At 35.1% G+C, this 13,786-nt stretch overlaps 3 protein-coding genes across 3 annotated transcripts in view; 1 reads left to right on the top strand and 2 right to left on the bottom strand.

Moving 5' to 3' along the window:
• Positions 1 to 10,453, bottom strand: part of LOC6648729 (serine/threonine-protein kinase S6KL) — a 28,092-nt gene extending 17,639 nt beyond the window's left edge. Inside the window, exons 1-7 of the mRNA XM_023179467.1 lie at positions 10,159 to 10,453; positions 8,088 to 8,194; positions 7,768 to 8,011; positions 7,567 to 7,690; positions 7,133 to 7,231; positions 6,899 to 7,057; positions 1,903 to 1,991 (exon numbers count right to left, since the gene is read on the bottom strand). Coding sequence (XP_023035235.1) covers positions 1,903 to 1,991; positions 6,899 to 7,057; positions 7,133 to 7,231; positions 7,567 to 7,690; positions 7,768 to 8,011; positions 8,088 to 8,194; positions 10,159 to 10,359 — 1,023 coding nt within the window. The 5' untranslated portion in view covers positions 10,360 to 10,453. The remainder of the gene's footprint in view (positions 1 to 1,902; positions 1,992 to 6,898; positions 7,058 to 7,132; positions 7,232 to 7,566; positions 7,691 to 7,767; positions 8,012 to 8,087; positions 8,195 to 10,158) is intronic.
• Positions 5,127 to 6,565, bottom strand: LOC26529580 (autophagy-related protein 101). The gene has a single exon (XM_015177260.3). It carries the CDS (start codon positions 6,459 to 6,461, stop codon positions 5,802 to 5,804), a length of 660 nt encoding a protein of 219 aa, XP_015032746.1. The 5' UTR covers positions 6,462 to 6,565; the 3' UTR covers positions 5,127 to 5,801.
• A 547-nt stretch (positions 10,454 to 11,000) lies between the features above and the next one.
• LOC6648728 lies at positions 11,001 to 13,392 on the top strand. Its single transcript, XM_002071795.4, has 4 exons — positions 11,001 to 11,213; positions 11,331 to 11,806; positions 11,867 to 12,590; positions 12,665 to 13,392. The coding sequence occupies exons 1-4, from the start codon at positions 11,149 to 11,151 to the stop codon at positions 12,762 to 12,764; spliced, it is 1,365 nt and encodes a 454-aa protein (XP_002071831.2). The 5' UTR covers positions 11,001 to 11,148; the 3' UTR covers positions 12,765 to 13,392.
• The last annotated feature ends 394 nt before the right edge of the window (positions 13,393 to 13,786 follow it).

Genomic DNA, 13,786 nt, shown 5'->3' with positions numbered 1-13,786 from the left:
ATGCGTTGCACACTTCTGACCAAAATTAATATACCCTTTTTGCAAGGGTATAAAAATTCCTTTGATTTGAACAAATATTCACGATCGTTCACGGATATGTTGTATTAAAGATTTGGACAATCTGCTAGTTAGTTTGGAATGCTAAAAATGTTCAATTAACGGAAAATTTTTAGCGTCTACCTTTATTAAACAAAAATTATCTGTACGATTATTGATTTTTGAATCGGAGGATCAAACGTCCCGAACCTTTTCAGAATCTTTCCTGTTCCGCCCGACCCCCAAAAATTTGTACACTCCGCGGGAAAAGTACGATTTTTACACCTTGCTTCTGAAATGATTTCATTGTTGTAGAAATCGGTCAAAAACTCATCAAAATAAATGTCACACAAATCTTGACAAAATTCATAAACTTTCGCAACTGAAAATTTGACAGGAACATCAATTATCAGACGTTTTTTGACAAGATGCTTATTAGAGAGCTGCTGAATGATAGAAAAATCAATTTGAGTTAACAATACTCAAAACCAAATGAATGAACTGAATGACTTTGAAAATCGACGTCAAGTGAATGAGTGTGCTGAAGTAGAACTCAGTCGCAAAAAACGAAACAAAACGAATTGAATGGGTTAGAAAGCAAGACACTGAGTTGCTATGATTCGAATGCATTCGAATCCCAATTCTGATTTAAGTATTTAATGTTTATTTTTTTTGTGTATATTTTTAAATTATATGTGATTACTATATACACTTTTTTCCAACTAGTGGAATAATATTAAAATTTACATACAAATATATCGTGTATATGATGGATTAGCGAATAATATTTTTTTTATAATATATTAGATAGCCTTATTTATGTTTTCTCGGTTCGTGGCAATTTGGAAATCCTTCTAAATTAGATTTTCCAAGACTTGTCCCAATATGTCCACTTCAAAACCGCGCAGTGAAATTTTTGCTGTATTCAAATTTTTATAGCCTTCATTTCATTATTATTTTCTTTACATTTTTTATAAAATAATTAATTGTTGTTGCTTTAAAACGTTCCAATAAAAATAAGACAATTCGAATGATTCGAGTGCCTTAGTACATTTCGATGTTTTGACACTCATTTCATTGCCTTTCATTAAACAGAGTTACGTAATTTTAGAGACTTGACAAGTTCTTACATTCACACATGCATTTCATTTTGTAGTTGTCACTCATTCGTTTGAAATCAATTCGAATGGATTCATTCGACTATTATTTTTCTGTCATTTATGTAGCTTTCTGATGTTTATTGGCCAAACTTCTTACTAACTGAAACTTAAATTTTATACAAAATACATACATACATAGGTAGGTATGTATCTTTATCATTAAATTGCTCTTTGGCATAATAAACTTTTGTTTTAAAATGCATTTTTATTGCAAGTTTCAAGTGCTTTAAACAATTAAGAAGATCTACTGTTAAATACCAAAGTTCTGTGTGTTTTTCGCATTCTAGAATTAAGATTTATGGCATTTACTATATGTATGTTTGTTCATATATGGCATTAGTCTAACAATCAGGGATTTCCAAACGATCGAGCAGGCGAACCGTAACGATATGTTAAATTTATGGCATTTATGACAGAGTCAGTTGATTTTCAGTTTAGTTTAGTTATTATAACTGACTGTGGAATTGCTGTACATTCTTGTGAAAAAACAAGAGACTAACCGAGAGTATGTACATTTTCTATAATCAACGATTTGCGTCACATAAACCGGTTCGAGTCGAATTCACTTTTTTCAAATGAAACGCCTCAAAATCAGTCGCAAAATGTTTTCCACCAACTGATTTCAATGATTAATTGCCACTATCTGCTCTATCTTGGTCTCCATTAATTACAGGTAACATTCAATTATTGTTGCCTTCTAACTCACCTTTTGGGTTAGCATCTGACAGGCAATGACACCAAGGGCCCACCAGTCAACAGCATGGCCATAGGGTTCGCCGCACAAGATTTCGGGTGCTGCAAATAGATGGAAAGCGAAAAGAAAACGACAATTTTACCTACCCGTAAAATATATATAAAATATATACATAGCATCAACAAAATAGAAACAAAAGGAGGAAAACACATGAAATGCTGGCCAAAAATATTAAATTGCTTACTCGAATTAGTCTTATGTGTCTTATTTTGGATGGTTAAGACCTTAACAAAGACCACCCAGCAAAACTTATAAAAGTCAATCAAGAATAGTCAAATCTAATTATTTTAAGTCTGATTTTCTCGTCTCCCAAGTAACTTTATAAGGAAATTTATTTAATAATTTCTTGGAATTTTTTTTTTCCTTGATTTCTGGATAATAGTTAGACAGTTTGGCTTAAAAGTTCTCCTTTTTGCAAAAGGCGTTGAAAACTCTTTAATTTTAAGCCGATTTTAAAGATACATGCATCATTCGATAGGGTATTTGGTTTGCTCTTTTTTGTATTACACATACACAAATCAGAAATTCAATCGGCCCCAAAGCAAATAAAAATTTAAGGTATGCAATTTATCTTAGATTTCCTAGATCTACAATTCCTTTGAAGAGCATTCTTGTGTATCTTATTATTCAATATATTACAAAAACGAAGTTATGAACAAAAGTCACTGTTTTAGACCGATCTTGATCAAATTTGACATATTCGCTTTTAGGTATAATAAACTCTAATAAACTAATATTAACTTTGACCACAATAGCTCAGAAAGAACTGAAGTTATTGAGAAAAGTCACTGTTCGTGACTTTGCAGTTTGTATGGGAGCTATATGATATAGTGGTCCGATCCGAGATATACAAACTGTGCAGTATCTACAAGCCTACATGCAAAATTTGAACTCTATGGCTCTTACGGTCTAGAAGGAGTTCGCATCGATCAAAACGGATTGACGGATGGACAGACATGGCTATTTGAACTTGTCTTGCCGTGCTGATCAAGAATATATATACTTTATTTGGTCGGAGATGCTCCCTGTCCAAAATTAATATACCCTTTTTGCAAAGGTAAAAAAATGGTAAAACAAACAGAATAATAAATTGTTAAATAAATTTTCATCAATTCACTTGGGAGTCGAAAAAATCAGAATCAAACTTCAAAAGCATCAAATGTTCTAACCACTTGGCCACCAAAGTGTATAATCAATAAATGTTGATCCTAATTTTAACTAAACTCGAGTCATTTGTGGAGAACCAACCTTTGTGTTGTGAATTAAACTGATTTTTTTATGTTTTTTGATATTAAATTAATCATAAAGAACTAAGTTAATATTGTGTAAGAATTATGATCTTTAAATGCTATGAAAGTAAAACGATTTATTTTCTTAATTTCTTCGAAATTGTTGGCAAATTTTAGATTTCTAGACGAAATAAATGAGAGTTAATGAGTTGGCTTGAATATCTAATTGATGTGTTGACTAAGATTGTCCTAGAAAAATCCATGAAATCGAAATTATCGCTATTCTCTAATGGTCTATAACCTTACCAGAGAGAGAGAGAGAGAGAGAAAAAGAGATCTAGGGTGAGAGAGGGATTAAGAAAGTCGACCAAAACGCATAGAGGAGTAATATGAGACAATTAAGATGTAACTTAATTTCCCCTCAACAAAAGAGTTAACAAAATAAACCATTAAATCAAAATTGTTAACTTTAACAGTAATAGATTTTTGCCGTTTGATTGAAATTATTATTAAATTTATTTATATATTTTATTTTCGGCGATTTACACAACAGTTAATTTTAAAAATTTGCAATTTACATTTGCGTATATATATATCTGCGCATATTATTGAATTTCACACACATTACTTTACTATACTATACTTTACTATATATATATATATATATATGTATATATCTGATTTTCATTTTGTTTACAATTACAGCTTGGACATTACTGTGTATTTATTTTTAGGCTGGGTGTCACGCGGACATACATACACACATGATTCTATATATATATATATATGTATATATGTACATACATACATGTAAATAGATGTATAGGTATTTTTTTAGTTTTAATCACTACAAAGTACAATCACAATCAATTTTATACATACATTTAAAAGTATATAAATATTTGCCGTTTCATGATGATTCACTTTACGTTCAATTTATATGTATATAGATGTATATATCTCTCTTGTTTCTCTTTCGCTTAACTACTAATAATTAATTAACAGAATTACATTTAGTTACATTACATACATAGTTAATAAATAAATTTGTGCACAGAAATGACAAAAATTTTAAATGAATATGAATAACTGATATGCCTGCCGTTGAGATTGTTTACATATACATATATATATATATATATATATATATATATATATATATGTAAGTAGGTAGGAGGAGGAGTAAGAAAAAAAATTGCAGTGTTCATTACTCGACATACATGAAAATTTAACAAAAAGGTGACAGAAAATGCAAGTGAAAACTCTGAAAGGTCCAGTGAGGCTTTCCTCCCCGGAATCCCCCGTGGCTTTTGCCACGAATTCTATTTATTCTATAGTTTGTTCAGTTTATGCTTTAAATTAAAGGGACATTGTATGCAGCTCAATCGTTCTCTTAACTCTGCTATTTGAACACACTTTCTCTTACACAACGGGCCAATAAATATTATTGCCATCATCATCTCTCCGACTTGGTCAAAACTATCTAGCACAAAGCATTACTCCAGTTTTAAGTTGCTTTTTTTTTTATTATGATTAGATGCTTTTAGTTTTTATGTACACAAAAGTAAAAAATAAATTTGAAGAATTGAATCAATACATCTTTCACTTTCCACTTAAAAACTAATGAAACTAAACACAATGGAGAAAAGCCCTAAGACACTTAACTAGTTTAATTTAATTCTAGGCGACATACATGTTTGTGAGTGTGTGTGTGTGTGTGTCTGTGGGTGGGTGGGTATTTTTGTGTATTGTTTAATAAATATTTTGTCTACTCTTCTTATAGATTTTACGCATGTATGCACCTAACAGACAACAACAATTAAATTTAATTAAATTAATTTACAATCCAAGTAAAAAAGAATATATGAATAAAAAAAAAACACAGCACAGTAAAGAAGAAAAACAACTTTAGCACAAAGAAACAAAAAAGGAAAAAAGTGTACAAAAACGAAAACTTTGTGCAAATTTGAATTTGATCCTCAATCGTAGAGATCGAAAAGCATATACAATATAAAGCATTAATCATTGTAATTTAACATATATCCGTTTTATCGATATTTATAGCAATTTATACTTATATCAGATTAATCGTTTAGGTAGATTTGATGGTCGAGGATAGAGGGAAAACGAAAACACTTTTTAAATATGTAAATTATTATTAATATTAAATCGCTTGGAACTTATTCAACTAGTAGTTTGTTAATATTACATCTCAATTCTAGTTGAGAGAAACTAAAAAAATAATTGAATTAATCTCAAAACTAATAAGCCTAAATATTAGTTAATCGTTTAGTTTTCGGTGGATCTGTGTTTGCGATCGATAAAATGGATATATATTTATATACAAGTGTGTATATGTGTGCAGGTATGTACGAAACTAATTCGATTTAAATTGAATTACTCTGGTTAAAGCCAAGCCTCTTCTACGAATGAACAATTGAATGCTATAGCTAATCGGATCAAAATCAAGAGTGGCTAATTCGCAATGATTAATAGTTTGCACAAAATTTTCATTGCCTTATAGGCGTAATCGTACAGGGGTATATAACCAATTATCCATTCATTGGTGTTGTTGTTGTTGTTGTTGCTGTTGTTGCTGCTGCTGTTGTTATGATTGTCCCGTCACATTGCGAGAGTTTCTTTGATGATTTTTTTCATGGCATTACCCATGGATGGGGCTGTCGAACCAGACGATGTGGAATAGTCGAATTTAAATAAATACGGTTGAACATCCGGAAATGATGTATCGAATATTAAGTCCAATTCACTTTGATTTGGGGTTTTTGGTACATAATCATGTCGATTCATTAGCTCGGTAATGTAGATCACTTTCTCGGTAAGTAAATCGGATACATTCTCTCTACACAATTGTCGCTCATCCTCGCTCTCGTGCTTAATCAAATCCAAGTGCACTGTCCATACCTCCCAGGGTATCGATTCCTGTTGGAAGGGCCAACTCTTTTTCTTCTTTTGAAAGAACTCCAAACTTATTTGGCCCGAGCCGCAGCTGTCATTGGATCGCAATTTCTCGCTAAACATATTGATGGCACGCTTAACCGTACGGGTGAGACTCTCCGATGTGCAGCACACGTAGGTGAAATCAATGAAATCACAATCCACATCCGTATAGCCAACGGTGCCGATTGAATATTGAGCATCGCCTGTATACATGTATTTGCCAAGGCAACGATGAAAGAGGACGGTATGGAATATGGTTGCCACAGCCTCATCCACCTGACGACCCTCCATGGTCAGATCGAACACTTGCGAACGGGCATTCATTCTGTGGCAGTTTATATATATATGTGGGAGGGGGTGCAAGGTGTGGGGTGCAGAAATTTGTGTGCGTGTGTGTGTGTGTATTAATTGATTGATTCAATTTTTATAAATTTATATATATATATATGTATATACAAAGTTTTGAGTTAGAACTTTATATTGTTTTTCTTTTCTCTCACTCACACGCGTATTTCTTTCACCCTCTCTCTATGTCTGTCTGTCTCTGTCTAATGTGTATATGTGTAATACTATATTCTATATAGCTAACCCTTTCTAATCGATGTTATTTTTGTTATTTTGTTTATATAAAATTAATTTGTTCACAGTGATTTCTCCTCCTTCTTGCTCCTCTTCTTGTTTACGTTTTCGCTTAACTTAAGAATTTTACAATTTTATGTTTGTTTTTGTTTGTGTTTTGTGTTGTGTTCTTTAGTTCGTACCCATATATTTAAAAGTGCCGCACATTGTTCGCGTATTTGCACCCAATTTAAGCCATTTGCTTAAACCAAAATCCGTCAATTTAATATGAAATTGTTGAGTTAGTAGAATATTCTCAGGTTTGGCATCGCGATAGATAATCCCAGCGTTGTGCAGGAAATCTGTGTTGTAAAAAAAGAAATAATCTAATCTATACAAAATCATTTGTATATAGAATTTAATGTGTAGGTACTTACCAATAGCAAGTGCAATCTCTCCCACATACAAACGCACTAAATCGATTGAAAATTGTGAAATTTTGCTAAATAATTCACCATTCGGCACATATTCGGATACTGTCGATTAGAAAATAAAAGAACATTTTAATACATAATCAAGACAACAAACTCATTGTAAAAAACGGGGATTCTTCATTAAATTCAACGATGTTCAAATATTCATTTGTTAGTTTTTCAATGTAGTTACTGAGACTTATTTGTATTAAGTTTTATATAAATATCTATGCTGCCAATTGAAGGTTTCGGACAATGGATTATGGAATAAAAAGAATCGTTACGGAAAAAATACTAGAGGAATTGATACATATGACAAATCGGAATGCAATTTAAAAATAAAACAAAAAATAACCCCTAATGCAATGCAAATAACTGATATACATAGGTGAACATACATATATACAAATTGTGACGATTTTGCCAAAGATCGATTTGTTGGACAATAAATTGATTGTGACCGCAAACTTTTTGTATATCCGCTTCGTCCTTGATCTGCTGCACGCTGTTCTCCTCTATGAGCTAAAGAAAACCAAACATAAAACAAAAAAAATCGTAAGGTGACAGTGCAAACAGGTAAAGAGTAGATTGGTTTATACCTTGGATTTCTTAAGAACTTTCAGAGCGTAACTGGCCTGAGAAGAAGTGTTTTCTTCTCTTTTACTTGGCGTTTCCTTTTCTTTTACTTTGAAGACCACACCAAAGGCACCTTTGGCCACCAGATGTTCAATATGAAATTCCTCGTTGCGACTTGATTCCTTGAAGTGAGAATTAAATATGGAATTGGTTATCGGTCGATGCCATTGCGTTTTACAACGTTTCGAGCCTTGCAGGGAGGTTAAACTGCAATCGAATTAAAACCAAATTTGCTAATTAGTTTAAGACGTGAAATGGGTTGAGCTAAACCATCATTTCTCACCTCTTTCTTGTGGCCTTATTGCGATGACGAAATGAGTTCCGAGCACCCGAGAAGCTCCAGTTGAGGCGTCGTCCACCGCTTAGACTCCCCAGACTGCAGGTGGATAGCTGTATGGAAAAGAAGAAAGAGAAACGAAATTTAATATTTAATATGGACATACAATAAATCGATATGAAAAAAGAATAAATTATTTGAAACCAGATATATCTTAGGTATTGTTATTAATTATATTATATTATATATTATATTATTTTCGTTCAGTCATTTTTGTAGTTTATTGTCATTTTAAATGAACTCTATATAATTTTAAATCATTTTTGCTTTGTTTTTGAGATATTTTTATAAAGACCCTTTTATTTGTAGGCCAATTGCTAAGCGAGCGATGCCAGATTATTGTTAAGTACGAAGTTCTCAGCTCACATGGAATAGGGGGAATCCCCGTCACTTGCATCTTTCTTACTTGTATTGGGACTTTAAAGTCTCGGATATTTTAACAAAATTGATTGGATCAATTGCTGCTTTTATATAATTCCATTGTTTTTTTTTGTCTAGAACACTTTTTGTTCCTAATAAACAATAATGAATAACTATACAGAAACATTAGCGAGCAACTGTATGTGAAGCAAAACACGCGTTTTTCTGCGTTGTTTCTTTTTTTGTTTTGCAAAAACAACGCGACAACAACAATAATAAATGAGCTCAGCATTCTCTCTACCTGTGTTAGAAATCTCTTTTCTCTTGCCGTTGGAAAATTGCCTCGACTTTTGGATAAACAAAAATCCCACTGTTGTTATATTTTATTATTAAATATAATGTTTTGTTATGTGTTCTTTTTTTTTTTTTTTTTTCGTTGTTTTTTTCTAAATATCTTTCTGTCTGCGACGTAGACGGAACGACGACACGTGTGAAATAACAGTGAATATTTGCAAACAAGTGAAGCACGATCAAACAGCTGAGCGGCCAATCATTTCTATCTCTCAATGATGACTGAGAGCGCAAGAGAGGGAGAGGGAGAGCGAACGAGCGGGTGAGATTGAAAGAGCAGGCGAACGGGAATTAGTTCATATGGCTATGTATGTATGTATGTATATGTAGGTACTCATTTATATGTAGCAAACAGTAGTGGCATAAAATTTAGGACAGCCCTATGGCAAATTTCTTTTTGTTTCTTTGGAAACATATCCTAAACTTCTGTTCCGCCGCCAAAAGGGTTTTTAGTGTTGGTGCTAAGCTCTTGCCTGTATTTAAAAACTATTCGAGCTTGCTACTACTGAGTGTTATCCAAGCCATGCCAAATATTTCACACAGTGACTGTGCGCTGTACTTAGATTGTATGTGGTACGTTTTATACATACATATGTATGCATGCATGTATGTATTAAAAATCGGTACATTTTGATGATGGTTTAATGATGATAATTCTCCCCAACTGCGACTGTGTGTCTGTGTTTGAGTGAAAGGGCCCCATGCAGTTTTTGGCTGTAGAAATGTATGTGTATGTGCATATTTAGTTGTTGTTCCTTTGATGATGATGACATTTCATACGGAAATTGCGTAGCAAAAATTTTAATGGTATCTATGTTTTTCGTGTGTGAGTGTGTGTGGGAGAGAGCGGGACAAGAGGACAGTTTGATAACCAACTGTGGATGACGCGCCATAATTTGCGCAGCGAACTTTAACAAAATGGCATTGATGGTGACAGCAACGCTGACGCCGACGACGACGCGGGCGTTGCTGGCGCGACTAGGCAAATGCGGAAATAGTAAAAAACAAGAGCAAGAACAACAATAAATAAAATGTGCGGGAGGGCGAAATTGCATAGTAAATGGAAAAAGGCAAAACACGTGCGGTACAGCTAAGCTGAGCTAAGAGAGAGGTGATCGCGGAATCAAGGTCAGCGGAGAGAGAGGATAAAAAGAAAGAGAAGAGAATTGTCTTTTGAAAGGGAGTGAATTGCTGAATGAAAGACATAGAAAAATAACGAAAAAGTGTAAACACAAAATAAATGCATATGTTGATACAATCGAAAACGTATTTTCCTTATCAATTTGTCCTAAATACAGTTATTTACCTGACGCGACGCAGCTGATTGTTGTTGCTGCTGCTGCTGGTGCTGAGCCTCAGCTGTGACGCAGCTACCGCTGTTGACGTTGTGGACAACAGATACTCTTTGTATTGGTTGCAGTTGCTGTTGTTGTTGTTGCTGCTGCTCTGTTGCGGCTTCCTCGGCTACTTCTTGGCGTTTGTTTTGTCTAGTTGTCGCGTTGCCCATCAAAAGTTACCCCCCCACTCCTTTTAACAAACACAAATCTAATCAATTTTCTAGTTTTTCTGTTGTTGTTTTCCTTGCTGTTGCTTTCTTTTTTTCTCTCACACACACACACACACACACACATACACACACTATATACAATACACACAAGCGGAACTTCTTGAACAGCAAGGAAGTGAAAAAAGAGAGAGAGTTAGGACTATGGATGAAGTGTGTGCATTTGTGTGTGTGCTAACACTTTTCATTAATTTTGCACTCAAGTTTTTAAAATATATTTAATTGCAAACTTTTCAATTTAAATTTTTATTTTCTGTGTTTTCATCAGCTTTTTCTCTTATTTGTTGTTCTTCTTGTTGTCGTTATCGAGTGTCATCGATAGTCCCTATATTTGCAGTGCATATCGATAAGTTAGTGAACTATCGGTTCGTTTACACTACCCAGGTTTATCGCTTCGAATTTTTAATATTTCTTGAAAAGTAATTATTGGCTAACAAATATTGTAAAGTTCAGATTTAAAATTCGAAATAAATATTTTTGTTTTGGCTTTTTTGAAGCTTGTTCTATTGAGAAAACTTCTTAAGAACAGTTTCGCTAATCGATACTTGGCACCTTTTATCGATAGAGCATCCTTTAATCCACCACTATCTCAGGCACACGCCATCGCCAAAGAAAAAAGCAAATTTCTTTTTTCGCGTCACGGGAAAGCGTTGAGTTCTAGAATTGTCATAATTTCAACTTGTATGCCATTTAAGCGGTAATTCTCGCTACTCTTCAATTAAAGACTCAAACATGGATATAGACTTAAGTCTGGATGAGATAATACAGCGTAAGCGTGGAGGTGTAGATAAAAAATTGTAAGTAGTAGCGGTATATTTGTCGTTTATTTATTGACATTATTCATGTTGCTGGAAAAAATGGCGTTTGCTCTTATTCCATACATTCTACAATCTTCTCCCTCTTTCCCCGGGCAGTAAGCCACGAAAAGTAATTAAGAAACCAGCGCATAAACCGGCACATAAACCGGATGCAATTCTATTCGATGCCAGGAATAAGATTATACAAAAGACGCGAGCGAAAATCAGTGATGCCCGTGAGATACTCAATCAGAATATAAGAGCATCGGGCATTGATGCCCGGCAATTGATCCATGATCGCAAGAAGGATCACCATCAGCAGCAGCAGCATTATCATCATCGTTCTGGAGGTGGTGGTGTAGGTAATGGTGGTGGTGGTGGTGGGTCTAATCGTTATTCGCCGCCACACCTATTGCCGACGCTATCTGTGTTTCAGAAGCACAAGGAAGAGGAACAGAACCTGATCACAATAACCAATCGACGTGCACGTGCCCAGCATGAGAACCCCTGGGATCCTCTTCCGAATGATGATGCCAAGAACTTCTGTCCACCTGGCTATGTCGATCATGATAATATGGAGCACCTGGAGATGGGTAAGTACTGATTACTGATGTCACATTTTGATGGGATTTGAATCTCTTCCTTTTTTTCAGAGGAGATTAATCGCTCTTTGCATATGAGTGGTGGTGGTGGTTATCAGAAACCATCTTCGGCTCGCTATCCATTTCGTACCAATGCCGCTGTCATGGACGATGTAGAAATGCGCTCCTCCAATATGCCAGGCGATCCATTTGGCATCTATGAACCATCACGTAATCGCATAGAACGACCCACTTCTCTTCAGCCACCACCTGCCTCAAGGACTGAGAAGGAACTCTTTGAGCGACGTGGTCCCTCCCATCATGCACCACTTCATCATCAGCAACAGCGAAATTTATTGGCCACATCCAATTTGCCAGATTCTCTGAGGGCTCGCCTCTTTGGCTCTGAGCCCGACAGACGCGTCTCCCATGGTATTTATGCCAATGAGAATGGACACGCTTCTACGAGTCATGCTCCCCCATCAATTGGTGGTTCACGTCCACCGCCATCTTTACCGGGAGCTGGTGCCAATAATAAGTCAGGTTATCGGGTTCTGGTTAGTAATCTTCATGCCAATGTCACCACCGGTGATATACGCGAGCTCTTCAATGACATTGGACCCATGTACGATGCCCATGTGGTGCGACCAGGCACAGCAGAAGTCATCTACAAATCTCTGGAGCATGCCGAAATGGCTGTGGATTCGTATCATCAGCGCGAATTCGATGGACAACCCATGCATTGTGTGTTAATCAATCCGCATTCGTGTCTCCGATCAGTCAATTACTCGGCTAAGTGAGTTTTGTTTTGTCTGTTACATTGACAGGATTCTTAATTTATGCCTTAAACTTCTCTTTGTGTTTTCGTAGCTTCCCTTCCAACAGTGGTTCGCGCACTGTCACCACCAATTCGTCGGGCGTCGAAGTGGACATTGATGCATTACACTCTGTGCTCTTCCGTGATCGCTAAATTACCATTGTTGGCACAAGGATTAGGCAATTTACATCAAATTCCATTCATTCAAATTGACTCATACACGCTTTCCCCTGAAACTGAAACACCACACACACACACAATTGTATTCATCTAATATTCACATAGACATTAAGTACATGAGCACAACATTATGGCTCTGATTTGTACGGCATATCCTGTACCGGTGGTTCAAACGGGTATGAAAAGAACCACTTCAGGACTTTACTAACGACTACACATATATATATATATATATATATATATCTTCCTGAACAGTATCAATAAACGAATCGATCTAGCCGACTACGACCTCCTTGTCTGTCTGTAACCGCTTTTCGTATGGGTTTTTTTTTTATCAGTCTCCATATAAATGAACTGGTTTAGTATACAACTAGATCAAGTCTCGAATGCCTCCCACCCATAATTCCGTTCCACATACCAAACTAACTGTACTATTCTCTGATTTGTCGGACATAGTGAATGAATGTAAGTCTACTGCTCGGTACAGGGTATTTCGAAAGTCGGTGTCCGACTTTAAGTGCCAGATTTTTTTTCTTAGTCCATTTATACATTTATGTAAAAGATAAAATAAAATTCAACATTTTTAGACCAAAACTAAAAATTAAATATAAGTTTGTGTATTTATTTTTGTTCCTTAATGACATCCACTTAACTTCTTATCCCTATAAAACTTCCAGTTTAAAGGTCCTTATTTAATACATGCTTCTAGTTGGTCCCGCCGAAGTAAGGTCTTAATGCAGATTGGTTTTTGGTATTATAAATTCCAATCGAGGGTCGAAATGCAGACACGTTTTTTGTGTAATTGATCCAAGGATTGGCTTGACTTGCGTTTTTATTCCATGCACCCATAGGATTTGGTATTCCTGAACAGGATCAACAGCCGAGTCGATCTACCCGTGTCCGTCCGTCTGTATGAACGCCCAGACCTCGAAGACTATAAGAGCTAGAGCCACCAAATTTGGTATATTGGCTCGTCTCGTATGTTAATATATAGA

The sequence above is a fragment of the Drosophila willistoni genome (assembly GCF_018902025.1).
Source record: "Drosophila willistoni isolate 14030-0811.24 chromosome XL unlocalized genomic scaffold, UCI_dwil_1.1 Seg141, whole genome shotgun sequence".
Lineage (NCBI taxonomy): Eukaryota > Metazoa > Arthropoda > Insecta > Diptera > Drosophilidae > Drosophila > Drosophila willistoni.
This window is presented reverse-complemented; position numbering and strand designations above follow the sequence as displayed.

Bases quoted from the DNA above. Each gene is read 5' to 3' on its own strand.
- LOC26529580 (XM_015177260.3), bottom strand. From the start codon at position 6,461: ATGAATGCCCGTTCGCAAGTGTTCGATCTGACCATGGAGGGTCGTCAG.
- LOC6648728 (XM_002071795.4), top strand. From the start codon at position 11,149: ATGGATATAGACTTAAGTCTGGATGAGATAATACAGCGTAAGCGTGGA. The intron at 11,214-11,330 runs GTAAGTAGTAGC...TTCCCCGGGCAG, and splicing joins GGAGGTGTAGATAAAAAATT to TAAGCCACGAAAAGTAATTA. The intron at 12,591-12,664 runs GTGAGTTTTGTT...GTGTTTTCGTAG, and splicing joins TCAGTCAATTACTCGGCTAA to CTTCCCTTCCAACAGTGGTT.